The sequence below is a fragment of the Lotus japonicus genome, chromosome 1 (genome assembly GCF_012489685.1).
Source record: "Lotus japonicus ecotype B-129 chromosome 1, LjGifu_v1.2".
In the NCBI taxonomy this organism is placed as follows: Eukaryota; Viridiplantae; Streptophyta; class Magnoliopsida; order Fabales; family Fabaceae; genus Lotus; species Lotus japonicus.
Genome location: NC_080041.1, coordinates 39,362,835 through 39,379,110, shown reverse-complemented (window position 1 = coordinate 39,379,110; position 16,276 = coordinate 39,362,835). Strand labels below are relative to the sequence as shown.

Here is a 16,276-nt window from a genome sequence, read left to right as displayed (position 1 = left end):
GCTGCAACAATCTCCTGTGCTGGTCTCACGGGTCCAGAGCCCGAACCAAGGTCATCAGCAACGACAACAGTAGGTGAGCTGGAGTCCCTCCCACAGGCTCCTCCTCCGAGGGGTCCTCATCGTCAGAAGACGACGGTGGTGGTGGTACTCCTACACCGGGTCCACAGTGCACGCCGGGTGGCAGGTTGAATCTGACAGTATAACACCTCAGAACTCCCTCCGTCAAGTGTCCCACACTGTCGACACGATCTTCCATTATTCTCCCCGAGTAAGTCGCTCTGTGGCCAGCGGGGTCGACCACCCATGAGCCGGGGATCTCCTGATCAAGCATCTCAAACCTAGTTCCCCCCGAAGGGTGGACCATCGTGAACCAATCCGCCATGGACAGCTGACAAAGGGCGTAGTCCGCCAAAACACAAGCAGAAGGCGCGAGGGTCAACTCCAAAGAATTATATAAGTAATACACCCAGTAGATAAAGTTTAAGGGATAGGTACTTAGGCTTAGAAGTTCGTGATAGCATTATAAATTGTATATCTTCCAATGAATATGAATGACAAATAATGACAATTAATATATATCAAGTAAGATTAACAAGTATCAATCACACTCGGCAACTAAGTCAGTATGTATGGTGCATGAATGAGATGTCGAGGAACAAGATGCAATCCGGAAGGATGGACACCAACGAGTCAGTCCTATCACCGGCCAAAGTGGGACCATTTCTGCTCGGGCATCTCTTACACCAAACAAAATGTAGTCAGATCAACAGTATACCCGTAGGCCTGCCATTTCTGTCTGCTACTAAGAATCACCGTAGTGTTCTTATATGGAAATCCGGGTCTTAGGACCATTTTGGAATCCATCGAGGTCCGACTTCCCGCCGTGTATAAACCCAGAAATGTGTGAATGAATGTTGTGTGATTAGCCAAACAACGTCTCCGACCTCACTCGTCACGTCGTCACGTGTTCTAGCTAACTTATTGTCTCTAAAAAGAATACCCTAAGGTAAATGTCGATTCTGCGACAAAAGACAATTAAATATAATAATTGTATTATCTCATGATGACTTCTCGAGTCATCCGACTCATCTCCATCCGATGGTCGAAAACTGCTTAGCGAGCAAAGAGTAACAACGTACTTGGAAACTTATAGTTCCCTGACTTATCCTTTAGATAGTCGAATAAATAAACTGCTCAACAAGCAAAGAGTACTAAAGTACTTGGAAACTTGTTGTTCCCTGGCTTATCTTTTAGATAGCTAAACAAATAAACTGTTCATCGAGCAAAGAGTATAAAATACTCAGAAACTTATTAGTTTCCCTAAATCTTGGAATCGACGACACTTTTCATTTTCCAAAACTAATATTCAAACCCTAAGCTTTCATCTGAGATTGTTATCATTATTTAAAGGGTTCAGAGGTTGTTAAATGTATTATGAATTTTCCTTGTGAAATGGTTTCCATTTAGTTTTATCTCTAATCTTATGAGTTTGAAAGATCCCATATTCCCAAGTAATTCCCAGAGAAGGTCTTGATCCACTAAAATATTACTAAGGGCCCGAACCTCCGTCCGTCTCGTCAAACTTTCCCAAAGTCTCATGATAAGTTCTGGCATAACTGGCCGTTTATCCTCTCTGACGTACAACAGATATATGTGTAATCTCATAATCAAAGTAACACAATCCAACAGTCATGGCACATATATCAACACATCCTATATTAATTATTTAGCACATAGCATGTGAATCAATATCAACACATCCTAGATTAACCATTTAGCACATAGCATGTGAATCAGTATCAAAAACAATTCAAGCGATAAATGATTATCATTGTCAGCCGAAGCCTCAGAAAACATTTCCCAGTCATTCACAATCAAGTGCATAAACAATAAATCAAGTCGAATTCGTCGACACCTAAACCATTATCTAGTATTCAGTGAGTAGCCCTCACCTGTAGCTCCTCCAGTGTGATCCTGAAGCGTTCCTTCACAATCTCCTCCTTCCGCTCCTTGGAATTCCTCAAACGAACCTTAGAGCGAAAACCACAAAATTCAATCACAATCAGTCAGAAACTCAGCAGACAACAATTACTAAAGTTACATGAAGCATCATAAACTCCGAAGTACGATAATCTAACGCGATAAGACAAGTTTTCGAAAAAAGAATTTTTCCTCCCCCCTTGGAGGTGCTCTCGGCCACACACACTAATTGTGTGCGCCGATTTTTCTTCGATCAAACTTGGTTCCTATGTTATCATTAGTCGTAACTAAGGCGAATTAAAGCTCGGAAAAATTATCGGATTGAAAACCGTCGCAGGGGTATTTTGGTCAGTGTTTTTAGCTCGGAATTTCAAAATTGGAATTTCGAAAAAAAAATTAGATGGGGACGTCACCAATGACGTTTATGACAACTAATCCTACTAGCGCTAAGCTCAGTCGAGAGTTTTAAGTCTAAAGGACGAAGCTTTGGCTAAAAATGGGTTTTTCAAGCAGAATTGAAACTCGGCGGCAATTCGGCGAGATTCGGCAAAATGTAATCCGCTAAACATGCTCTTGGGCATGCAGGGAATAAGTTTAGACAGAGAAATCGACTTATTTGGACAGTTTTACAAAAAACTCAAAACTTTGAGCACAGAAAGACCTAGAGAAAAACAACAGAATTGACGATCAGAAGTGAGAAATAGCATCTATACCTCGATGTCTTCGAGCAGCAAGGAACGTTGCGGCGATCAGGCAAGAAACGGCGAAAATCTCTTCTCCCTCCTTCTCCTCCAAGCTCGCGGGTTTGATGTTAATGGTGGTGAGGATTTTTTTGATTTTTTTCAAGCTATTTATAGTTTATGGAAAATGCGGAAAAATGAAAATTTCGCGATTCTGATTTTTCCTGTGCCTTCCTCTGTGGACTCTAAGATAGGTTCTGGCGACAGAATTCCAAAACTCAGAATAGGTTTCTTGGAATTAAGACAAACGATCCAAAGTCGGTGTAAATCGATTTTACCCGAAATACTACTTTTTGCAATTGATGTCGGATGAGAAAACTTCTTTTTGAAGAAAGATTAGAAACCTCGAAAAAAATAGGTGTATGCGTGTAGAATCTTCGTTTGAAGCTCCGAATAGAAAAAGTCTTCATCGACCGTTTATTTTAAGTTTCTTGAGTTATGAGGGATTTAGTTTCGGCAAACCTCCGAGAACTAGAATCGAACGTTCGTACATTTCAGGGTTTCATATCGAAACGCTTGTCATGGAACGATTAAGAGAAGTTCTAACATTTCTCTGAAGATTTTTGGAATTAGTTTCCATCGTGTCTTTAAGTGCAAATTAGTCGTTTACTAACGCTCTCATCCTAAGTATAAGCGAATACTACTTGCGCTATAACTTATATCGACTTTAATACTATTCTTAGCCTTTTCCTGAACTTTCTCCTTTATAAATTTATTCCATTTGATAAATACTTGTTCAGGTTTTCCTTCACGTTACATTGAAACTAATCGTGAATAGGAATTTCATTCGGTTTATTCTAAGCTTAAAAACTTGGGTCTCACAGAGTAAACCCTTGAATCTCACTCCTATGCTTTATCTTTCAAGCTTGAATGCATGCTAGCTTTTTACTTTTCTATAATCATAACGATAGTTTGTTATAGAATTGAGACTTGTTGTGAGATTACCTCTTCTATACTTGCTGCTAGGAATAGAGGAAGGGTTGAGGTTTGTTGGCCTGAATTGCATGCTTAGTGCTTCTAACAAATGTTTAGGTTATCAAGGAATTGAATCTATCTTTTGATTAGAAAGGGTTTTCTTTACGAGGCATCGATAGATGACTATCTAGGCTAGAACATCAAGGAGAGACTCAGGATTTATTGAATAGGAAGGTTTGCTAAAACTGAATTTGTTGAGCAAAAACCCAAGGCAATCTCATCTCTGAATTTCAATCGCTTTATTACTTGATTACTTGTTTTTTTTTACAAACTCAAGAAACAACCAATCATTAAAGCTGAATTTTACTCGCTTTTCAACCTTGAACTTGAATCTTAAACTGGATTTGCAATCTAATTCCCCGAGGTTCGATAATTTAAAACCGGGTAGATTCTGTGCACTTGCAGAAGAACCAACAGTCTCTCAGCTATTTGCTTGGCAAGCTGGCCAAATTGATTCTCTAAGTTTTTAATAGCCCCCTCTTGGTTCTTGTATTTGTTCTCAGTTCTGTTGATGAAAGTCTCAACCAACTCTTCCAAACTCTTCTTGCTACCACCACCATCAACTTCACCTCTCTCTTGTGGTTTCCTTGAGGTTTGGCCTTGAATACCTTGATTAGGGAATTGCCTTTGATAATTACCTCCTTGGCCATTATTGCTTTGCCTCCAAGAGAAATTGGGGTGGTTTCTCCAACCAGGATTGTAAGTATTGGAGAATGGGCCATTACGAGCTTGACCCATGGCCTTGACTTCTTTTTCCGGTCTAGTCTCGGTACAGTTTTCACTATCATGCTTTCCTCCACAAGTCACACACTCCACCTTGGCAATTCTACCACCGATATTGGTGGTTTTCATTTGACTTTGAATTTTAGCCATTTTCTTGGAGAGTTGCTTGTTGGAGGCAATGAGTTGATCATAAGCCTCAACTTCAAGGACTCCTCTTCGGGCTTGGCGATCATTACTAGAGTTCATGGCTCTCAAAGCCATTTTTTCAATCAAGTCATACACAACTTGTGGAAGAAGGGCATCGAACTCTCCGTTTGAAGCCGCGTCCAAACCAAACCTTGAAGAATATTGGAGACCATCATAAAACTTAGCCACTTGCACTGCTTGGGTGAGGTTGTGTTGTGGACACTTCCTCAATAGCTTCTTGAAGCGCTCCCAAGCCTCATAAAGATTCTCATCAGCTGCTTGGGCAAATGTCATTATGCCATTCTTCAACTTTCTCAAGAGGGCTCTTGGAAACAATCTAGTGGTGAAATTCTCGGCAAAATCCTCCCAAGATGTAATGCTACCTTGGGGCTATGAGTTCAACCACTCTTCAGCTGCGTCCCTCAATGAGAATGGAAACAGGCTCAAGCATATGGTATCCGCTGAGACTTTTTCCACTCTGTACGTGTTGCAATTGCGGATGAACCGCTCCATGTGTGCATGAGGATCCTCGAGGGAACCTCCACCTTACTGATTTTGGCTCACGAAATTGATAAATACCGGTCTCACCTCAAAGTTTCCCATGCCTTCAGGGATAACAATGCTGTCGGGATAGTCGTAGCTCATGGCAGCCATGGTGAGGTCTCTCAAAGAGCGGTTGGCATTTTCTGCCTCTTGCTCTACAAGTCTTTGAGCGAGGGCCTCTTGCACCCTTGCATCTATGTGCGTTTGCATCTCTTCTTCCGTCATTTGAGCAACCATGGCTTCAAGCCTTTGTTGGGCTCGACGACGGTGAAGAGTATGTTCCGGCTCCGGATAGAACACCAATGGATCCGTGTCAAGCCTACCTTGCATAAACTGAAATAACAAAATCAAAGAAAAGGTTAGAAACACCTATTCAATGCAATATTTAGAAGAAACTACAAACTTGTAACTTAAACCGAAAACCACAAACAGTCCCCGACAACGGCGCCAAAAACTTGTTGGACAATCTGCAAGTGCACAGATATCTGCGGGTTTTAATATCGAATCCATAGGGACCGTGAGTGAGAATTAAGGTTTAAGCTTGAAGCTTGTGAGTTTTGAAAGCAATAAAATTTCAGAATTTGATTTGATTGTTTGTAGCAAAGAGTTTGCAAAATGAACAAAAGTTAAGAGTTGTATATATCAATTGATAAAGATGCTTTGGGTTATCGTTCATCCAATCCCCTCTAATCAACCTACCCTATGCAAATGAAACCTTGATCCAATCCCTTGTTGTTCTAGCCTAGTTACACACTTATTGATTCCTCACATAATCAATTCTCTCATACTAAAAGCTAAGCCCAATTCCTTGTGCACTTAGTCATTTATATGAGGTTTAATATCATGCAAATCAGGCCAACAAAACCCAACCCTCACTCTATTCCTAGAAGCAAGCAAAGAAGGATCAATTTCAACCCAACTCCCTAAACCACAACAATCTTCCGATATGATTATAGTTTACCCTTTAGCAAGAGTGCACCCAAGCTAATCATGCAATATAGAATTGAAATACAAGGTAGATTCAAGATCATAAAGATAGGGATAGGAATTAACAACTAGAGATTCATGAAATCACTTAAACCCAAAGCAAATATAGTACTAGCCCCTCATGGATAGGAAATCCATACAAGAAATGTAAATGAAATCTGGAAAATACAAGGTGGAAGCTTCCCCCAAGCCCCAAAAGCACTTCCTATGCTGCAATAGTTGGTAAAATTATAAGAAACAATCATAAGTTATGAACAAAATGGCCTAAGGCCTTTAATATAGGCAAAATGGTCGAGCAGGGGTGCTCAAGCGCTGCCCTGGGGCGTTTGAGCGCACATAAGGCAGAAGCATCATTTCCCCATCTGGCAAGCTGGCGCACAGGCGCCAGGCATGGGCGCTTGGGCGTAAGATACTCGGTTTTGGTTACTTTTTAGCTTTTGTAACCCCCCCTTTGAATGATTCCATCAATTCTTCAAGCATTTGGCTTCCCTCTTCATGAGTTACCTGCTGAAGCACTTAAGGACCAAGACAAGGAGAAATATCAAGAAATTCAAAGGGTTTTTAATCACCTTAGTCCTCACAATTCAATGGAAAACAAATGCAAGTCCTAAACTCTATAAAAATGCAAGAAAAACCCTCATAAAACTACAAAATTACTAAAACAAAGTCAATTAAATATAAAAATGCATGAGAATGCATGAAACACTACATGAGACAAAGAAAAAGACTCAAAACTCTCAAGGAAATGACCCTAAAAACACTACTAAAATAGGGTCATCAATCGACAACGAGGTATTCTTGCTATTCCATAACTTTGTTTTCACTTTCTGTAGCTTTAAACCGTGCCTTTCTGTGCTCAAAGTTTGGAGTATTTTCCAAAACTATCTTTTACTTCGATTTTTCTTTAGATCTACCTTCTACTAATACCCAACAACCTATATTCATCGTCGATGCGCGCCAATTTCGATCGAGTCGCCGTAGATCTGAAAAACTGTAGAAATACACATATTCACCAAAGTTTCTCTTTTTGAACCAAAACTTCACGACTTAACCTAGTGCCTTTAGGATTAGTTTCTATAAACGCTACGATCTACGACCTTGACAAATATGTTTTCTAAAATTTTAACTTTGAGTTTTGAGCTTAAAGTTTGGACCCAAAAGCACCTAGTAGCATAGCAATTTCTAAAAATTTTCCGAGCATTGATTTACCCTAGTTATACCCCTAGATTACCAGTAGTCAAGTTAGATCAAAGAAAAAGCGTCGAAATGAAATTAGGGGGGAATGGCCGAGAGCTCCAACGGGGTTTGGGGGAGTTTTTATTTTTTTGTAAAAACTTGTCTTTTGTCCTAGATTCTCATACTCTGAAACTTCTAAAGTTTCGTCGAACGTTAGTGGATATAGTTTAAGTTGTTTTGATTGATTCTGACTGAGTAATGTGGTTTTTACTTAAAGGTTTGAGTTTGGGAACGTTTGGAGCTGCTGAGGATTTGCTCGAGGAACTTGTGGAGTGTGAAGCTGGAAGAGATAGAGGTGAGGACAACTTACTCTACTAGATAATGATTTAGGCGTCGATAACTTCGACATGTTTTATTTGATTGTTTGATACTGTTTTAACTGAATTGGAAAATGTTTTCTAAGCTTTGGCCGACGTATATGTATAAGCTTTAAGTGTTCTATGATTGATGTTGACTGAATCACATGCTTTATGTTCTAAGTGGCTAATTGTGGAATATGATGATATGTCTGAATATGTGTTATTGGATTGTACTAACTGTTTGGTGCAATCAATTATTCGTATATTGTGATATCGTCGGAGTGTGTGGGTAACGAGAGTTTATGCCATGCTAGTAACATAAACCATTAAGAGAATGATCATTAGGTCGGACCAAGGTCTGAACCTTTGCTATTTTAGGAGATCGAGACCTTCTCGGGGAATTACACGGGTTTAAGGGAAACCTTAGAATTTATAGAATTATAAATCATTTTATACATGAAAATCATAATACGCTAAACAACATTTAAACACTTTAAAGTATCGATAAACTAGTAAAGAAGACATAGAGCTTGAATAAGAATTCGAGAATATGAGAAGTGTCGATGATCCTAGTTTAGGGTAAAACCTTGAGTGCTTCTGCACCTTTTGCCAATCGGCAGTTAACATTTAGGCTACCTAAGGTATAAGTCTGGGAAACCAATAAATTCCGAAGTACGATGTACTCCTTTTGCTCTAAGAGCAGTCCGACCATCCGAGTGATGAGTCCGATAATTCGAGCAATCATCAAGAGTGTTTGCACTCTATCGTTGTAGGAATTCGAGGTCGATAGTTCGACAGTTACCTTAGGGAATCTTAGAGAGAATAGTCTTAGCTAGACATTTACGTTTGTGACGATTCGATGTTTGGCTAACCATATTGCATCATTCATTCATGTCTGAGGATACACAACGGAATGTCGGACCTCGGTGGAGCCAATGGGATCGAAATATCGGGTTTCCATGTAGATCACCAAGAGTGACTACAAATTTAGGTTGTAAGAGACACCGAGTCTTATGGTTAACACAAAGGCCGGTGAAAAGACCGATTCGTACACACGTGTCCAGCCTGTCCGGAGCATTATTTTCGCATCACATTGCATTTCATACCATTCAAGTGAAGATTTGATGTTGATGAACATCGTTATGAGTTTGATGATTTGATGTTGATAAAAATCGTTATGTGTTTTGTTGAGTCGATGATTTATGCATGCGGATGTAGTAGTTGAGGATATATTGATATAGATGCCACGATAACAATTATCGAATCTATATATATCTACCCCTATGCTCTACTTGTTCTCTGTATTATCTACCCTATTCTGTGAGTTGACCCTCACACCTTGCCTTGTGTGCATTGTTTGTGTTTGGGCGCGGTCGGCAAACTCCCAGATGTCGTTGGGGGAGTGGTTCACATTGGTTCGCTCGTCCGGGGGAATCAGCTACGAGCTGATTGACAGAGTTGACCCTGCCGCTTGGGAGTGGGACCCCGCCATCCACCGAGCGACGTACCGAGGGAGAGTGATAGAGGACGTGATTGATAACCGTGGAGACATGACTACTGGAGTTCTCCGGAAGTACATCGTTGCCTTTGACATGTCACCGATGGTTCTCTTTGGACCAGGCACTGAATTGCGACCACCTACGCCACCGTCATCATTGTCGTCGTCATCTGATGAGGAGGATCCTTCCGAGATCGTTGTGGTTTCTGTGATACTGTCTGGACCGACACAGCCTGTTGTTGTGGACCCTACGGATGTTACGTCATCTTCTAGGCTCGTTGAGCCCAAGAAGAAGCCTGGCACCACGACTTTGACTCGTTGTTGAGCATTTGCTTCCTCTCGTGGTTACCGTGTGGAACCTTTGGTTCGCATGGTTAAGGAGGAGATCGCTACTGACGTAGTCGATCTGGAGACCGGTTCGACTAGGGTGGCACAGAAGATAGTTAGGAGGGAGGTTCTTGACGTGGATGTCGATGTGCTTACTGTGGACTCAGACACGGAGGACGACTACACGAGCGAGGAGGAGGAAGAGGGTTGGGAGACCCGCTTCTTTGCATGACTTGGGTTAAGGTGTATATTCAATAGTAGCTCTGATTAGTCGGTGTATATTTTGGGACAGGGTAGGTTCCCGACCTTTTGTTTTTTCTGTGATTCTCTCTATGGGAATCACAGAGAATAGTCGGACGATAGGAGGTCTGAGGAGGATGTTTTGGGTTGACTCTCTCACATTTTCAGGACTGTAATTATTACAGTTCTTTGATCACTGCTGCGTACCCTTGCCTTCTGGCATACTTTCTGTCACCTTCAGGTTCTGGTGACGTTTATGGTACAGTACGGGTTGTATCTGTTTATATATATATATTAGTTTATTGGGGCATGTTTGGAGTTTTTATTTAAGTCCACGTTGGACAAGTCTTTCAAATTATTCTGTCACATTTAAAAAAAATACCTTCAATTTCCGCTTTTAGTTTTTAATTGGTTACAATGGCGAACATCTTCTCGTTGGACTTGAATTAGTGCAACAAACCACTGAGAAAGTAAAGCAAATACAAGAGAAGATGAGGACGTCACAGAGTAGGCAAAAGAGTTATGCGCACACACGTCGGAGAGAACTGGAGTTCGAAGTGGGAGACCATGTGTTTCTTCGTGTGACACCAACCACCGGAGTGGGAAGAACGATAAAGTCGAGAAAGTTGACACCGAAGTTCATTGGACCGTATCAGATTATCGAGCGATTCGGTAAAGTAGCTTATCGTATTGCGTTTCCACCATTTCTGTCCAAGATTCACGACGTGCTACATGTGTCACAATTGAGGAAGTATATCAAGGAAGACGACATTCAACTTAGAGACAACATGTCTTTTGAAGTGGCACCAATGAGGATTGAAGAACGTAGGATCAAGCAGTTGAGAAACAAGCAGGTTCCTCTGGTAAAAGTAATTTGGAACCAAGTCATGGGCGATGCTACTTGGGAACTAGAAGAGAAGATGAAGGAGCAGTATCCGGAACTCTTCGCTGAATCTTAAGTTTCGAGGACGAAAATTTCTGAAATTCTAGTTCCCGTATGGCAGATGTTCTACGCGATGCTTAGGCAATTGCTTTGACAATCGAATTACAGTAAACAATAAAAGCAGAAAATAAACAAAGCACAACAACAAAGTTATTAACCAAGTTCGGTGAAACTTCACCTACGTCTGCAGGGTTTGCACCCAAAGAAAGGAAATCCACTATCTCAAGATTCAGGAACTACAAACACTCATGAACTCACATCTCATCGTTCACTTCCTAATCTACCCAGTGTATTTCTACTTAGTATATCGACCTAAGTATGAGAACCTCTCTCACTTTCTCTCAACCACTGCCAAGTGATTCGTAAGAACAACAACAATTAGAGTTTTAACATTCAAGAACACAGAACTCAACCTTGCCTTATAGAATCAATGAGCAAGGTTAGTTCACAACGAACACAGGGACTAGCTCAATAAAAAAAACCCTAAAACACTTGAACTATTTCGCTTAATAGCTTCAGTAGTCTTCACGTTTTAGGTCTTCACATATATATGCTTCAGTAGCCACACTAGGGTTTTACAAGGCTGAAGCAGTAGTCCAACAACAACAAATATAAATGCAATCTTCCATAAATGTTGATTGCGTTCACATGTCTATCACCATTAACACAATAGAAACAAATCTTCAATCAGAGATTGTTCCAACAATTAAACCAGCCCACATTAAACAACCATAATACAACTACTTAAACCATAAGTGACCACAATAAAATCTTCACCAGATTTCCAGGGCACACATAAGCACTCCAAGTCATTGACTGATGTCATGTGCTTCACATAGGCAGATGCCACAGTATCTGCTTCGACATCAGGTTGTTTTAAACAAAATGCAAGACAACCAAAAGTAACAAAAATCTCCCCCTTTGTCAAATTTTGTCTAAAACAACTTGAATAACTGAGAAGATACACATACCTTCCCTTAGCAGCGGAACTCCCCCTCAAATAGTGCAGCCCACAACACACAAACAAATAGCACATCCTTGACAGTTCCTGATGCACATATCACAGTAAAGTAACTAGGAAGTAACTAGTAACAAGCACAAGCTAACTAACAAATAGTAGCAACAACTTGGAGAACAACACAAACACACTTGGAGACCTTGCATAAACACACTTGTCTTCCACAGAGACAAAAAAATACACAACTTAGTCTTGAATTCTTGAGTGTAGGCTTTAGATTAGTACATACCAAATCATACTAGTAGGTACTCCCTCTTTTTAACACAAATTTGGCAAAGGCTGCTCAAATATAGTCAAACAAAAACAAACATCCAAATATCAGTAATATGCAACGAATCCTAATCATCAGAACTGGATTCCTCCTCAGTTTCTACTTCATTCTCATCATCAGTGCTTGCACCTGCAGCAGCTGCATTGGCAGCACTTGGCTCACCCTCTTGATCCTCTTCCTCTTGAAGCTTGAGAAACAACTCATCCACCTTGACCTTCCTTGTAGTGCTTGCAGTGATAGTCTCCTTAAGAGCCTTAGAAACAACCTGCAATTCATTAATAATAGCCCTCCTTCAAGACTTACTCACTGGAGCAGATGCAAATGTCCTGCTGGATGGCACAACAATGTCTGGGACATGAGGCCCAGAAAACAAACGATGGTCCAAGGTGATAGGAGCACCTTTGGGCATAGCCTCCTCATCATCCCTGACTATCTTGGGATGCTGGTGCAGAATGATCTCTGTGATCAGAGATGGAAAATAGATAGGCAACTTCACAGCGCATATTTCTGCATGCTTCAAGGTCTGTTAAAAAAAAAGTACCAAAATCAGCAGGAACCAAATTACCAATCTTGTAAATTAACTTGGCAAGAGTGGCAAAGATAGCAGAGGTATGTTGGGTAGGGACCCAATTCACAGCACCAATCCTGTTAAGGATTACATTTTTCACACTGAGATTCTCAGTGGACAAAAGCTTCTTCTTGGGCCATTTAGGAACTTGCCCAGCAGTGAGTTCCTTGGCAACCACATCTAAGGATGGTTCTTCATCAGCAACTGCAGTAACACTTCTTCCAAGTGCTTTGTTGATCACATCAGGAGAAAATTTCATACATTTTACCCTGACATACACTTTCCTGTATTCATCACTCTCAGGAAGTCCCACTTCCACAGACAGATTCACCACAAACTCCTTCACAAGCCTCTCAAAGCATCTACCAACATGTAGAACAACCTTCATCAGCCCAGTCTTCTCAATGAGTGCCATAACTTCCTTGCACTCAAGCACATCAGGTCCAACGTCCCTTTCAATGGCAAGTCACCTTTGATAAACCTACTTCCATTTGAGAACATTTTCCTCAGAATGAAAGGAAACATTCTCAAGAGGGGCAGCTGGGACATTCTTTGGAATACGCCTTCCCTCAAACTTCTTCTTCTCAGCAGGCACGATGTCTGGGACATCTGCTTCAACATCTAAGTCAGACTCAGAAACAATAGCAGGAGTCTTCTTCTTCTTCTCACTCTTGCTTTTCTCAGCCTTTGCTATGCCTTTCCCTCTCACATCCTTCTTCTTGGACTTAGGGGTAGTAGGAGAAGGCTTCGCCTTCTTCTGAGGAACAGAAGGGGCTTCACTAGCAGTGGTCCTTCTTTTCCTTTTCAAGCGTGTAGTAACACTTTCTTGAAGTGTCTCAGACAGAGGAAGTTCATCATCATCAGAATCATCACCATCAGAGATGTTCTGAACAGGAACCTGGATTGGTTCATCATAATGGGTTTCCTTAGAGGATAAGGACCCTTTACCACCTTTCGTGGAGGAAGACGGTATTGGATCAAGCGCTTACCACTACGCCAAAAGCAATTGCTGTTAGTGAGGGCGCAACTTTATTTCCTTATAGCACAGAGTCCTCAAGGGGCTGCGATGTTAAGCGCCATGGGGTGGGATGTTAAGCCCATCGAATCCTAAGGGTGACGCTGGATTAATAAATCCAACAATCTCCCCCCCAGTGTTAGCCGGGGGATTCGAACCCATGACCTTGCTCTGATACCACTTATTGGATCAAGCGCTTACCACTACGCCAAAAGCAATTGCTGTTAGTGAGGGCGCAACTTTATTTCCTTATAGCACAGAGTCCTCAAGGGGCTGCGATGTTAAGCGCCATGGGGTGGGATGTTAAGCCCATCGAATCCTAAGGGTGATGCTGGATTAATAAATCCAACAGACGGAGATGTAGCAATTTCAGTGTGAACGGTCGCTTCAGCAATCTCATTCTCAACATCAGGATTTTCTGGCATTGGGGTTTCTTGAGAAACATTGGTGTCATGAGGGGAAGATGCCTCAGCATCGGGCTCAACATCACAATCGGAACTCATGGGGGTTTCTTTCTCATTGATGCTTGCAAGAGCATCATGAAAGGGTTCTTCTTCATCAGAGGGAACATGCTCAAGATTTGCATGTGAGGACCCATCTTCATGAAGGCTTGATTTGTACTACTTCCTTGACGGTGTTCTCGCTTTCTTCCTTGATTGAGATAGGGATTTCACATTCTTGGATGAAGTGGTTGTTGAAGACCCACTTTTCAAACCCATGAATCGAACACCATACTTGTTAGTGACATCCTTTGCATCAGAAGAATCAACCTTTCCCGAGGATTGAGACATGTTGAAAGTGACAAGAACTGAACAAGACAAACAGAGAACACTTGAGACAGAAATAAGGATTTCAGTGAAGGTATGAAAAACGGTAGAAAGGGGGGGTTTGAATAACGTTTTCAGTACAAAACTACCACCTTAAAGATTTTGACAAATCTTTCGAGAACTTAAGTGCAAAAGATAAGAGATAGAAAAGCACACAAGGATTTTATCCTGGTTCACTTGATAAATCACTCAAGCTACTCCAGTCCACCCGTTAAGGTGATTTCTTCCTTCTTAGAATGAAGGCAATCCACTAATCAGGTAAGAGTTACAACTGCACTTGAAACCTACAAGTGACTAACAATTACACTGACTTAGCTCACACTAAGATTCACTTTCTTAGTCTTCTCTAGGATCCGATCAAACTTGATCTCCTAAAGGAACTAAACAAACTGTTTATCAAAGAAATGTTTACACGAGATTTGCTTCTAAAAAGCTGATAGTAAACACTATGAATTTCAGATGAAAGAAAGCTTAGAATATTTTGAATATCTTGCGCGTGTGTTGCTTCTTGTATTCTCTTCTTCTCTAGCCGCTTCTTTCAATCTTCAGCCTCTATATATACTCCAAGGATTAGGGTTGAGCGTTGCATGGGAAATGCTACCGTTGGAGGGTAGTTCTGGAAAATCCAGCTTCTGCTGTGGCTGAGAACGTTAGGTAGGTCGTCAGGAAGGTACACTTGCTTTTGTACTTGGATAGCGACTTGACCTTTTAACCTAGGAGACTTCTGATCAGGGGAATACTTCATATTGGAACTTGTGAAGCCGGTTGATCAGAGTCAGAGGGAAAGCACAGATCCTCTGACCATTGTATCTTCTGATTCTGAACTCAGAGGGAAGAACATGGCCTTCAGAGTTTCTACACCATCAGAATATCTGAACCTTCAGTGTTTCTTGGCTATCAGAACTTCTGGATCTTCAGAGCTTCTAGCGACTGAGTCCACATCAGAGTTTGTATAGCTTCAGAACTTCTGAAGCTTTTCCACTGTTCATACTGAACATGGTGAATGCGAAAGCGTTGCTTGGGTTACCCTTTATACACAGTGCTTCTGATTTGTGTGAGATTGAATTGAGGTCAGAGCCTGTAAATAGCACACTCAGAAAAACACGTTAGAGTACCACAATTGTTCATATCAAAAGGTTAACTTGTAATCATCAAAACATGAGTTGTACTACTAGATCAAAACTTGATCTTACATTCAGAAAACAAAAACACAAGTAGTTGAGAAATGAAGACAAATTGCACGTTGGGGGTAGTTATAGGGCAGTTGTTTGGTGATGCAATGCTCTCTCTGCTGACATCACAAGGCAGTTAATAATGATTAATGAAAAACTAGCTGTTAACAACTGCTCATGTAACGCCCCGATTTCTCGGGTGTCACACAGTAAACCAAACATCACCATTTTCGTAAAGAATTTTCGCCGTTCAATTATTAATCTTGTTTTAATGACAAAAGTTCAATCATTGCGAAACTTGAACCTTATGAATAAATTTGCGGAATGAATAAGACATGCATTTCTGAATAAAATACTCGTAATTAAAAGAAACTGTAATTCAAAAGTACATAAATGAAACCTTGGGCTAAAGCCCTACATCAAAGTACATCAAAAGAAAACCCCGAAAATAAAAGTGATAAATAATAGTTTGACACGAATTCTCAGCCCCACAGAAAGGAACCCTCTAATCCTGATCCCGCTCCGGAATGTCAGCTCCCGCTCCACGCGCTCTCTTCTTAGACTGCTCCAGCTTTATCACGCTCTTCCAAGGTTCCACTCTAAAGCACTTTGGACGCCCAGGTACACGCTGCGCATAGAATCCCGACTTGGCCTCTGGTGGTGAAGACTCCACTGCTTCCTCCTCCTCGACCAACCGTGACTCCACTGTAGTGTTCTCCGAAGGATCT

General features: G+C 41.2%; 1 protein-coding gene and 1 non-coding gene across 2 annotated transcripts; one reads left to right on the top strand and one right to left on the bottom strand.

The window, feature by feature from the left end:
- Positions 1 to 4,809: 4,809 nt before the first annotated feature.
- LOC130734891 (small nucleolar RNA R71) lies at positions 4,810 to 4,916 on the top strand. The gene has a single exon (XR_009018227.1). It is a non-coding gene; the product is annotated as a small nucleolar RNA R71 (small nucleolar RNA).
- Positions 4,917 to 12,033: 7,117 nt separating this feature from the next.
- LOC130735598 (uncharacterized) lies at positions 12,034 to 12,949 on the bottom strand. Its single transcript, XM_057587534.1, has 3 exons — positions 12,508 to 12,949; positions 12,274 to 12,425; positions 12,034 to 12,231 (listed from the first exon to the last, which is right to left on the bottom strand). The coding sequence occupies exons 1-3, from the start codon at positions 12,947 to 12,949 to the stop codon at positions 12,034 to 12,036; spliced, it is 792 nt and encodes a 263-aa protein (XP_057443517.1).
- Between the last annotated feature and the right edge of the window lie 3,327 nt (positions 12,950 to 16,276).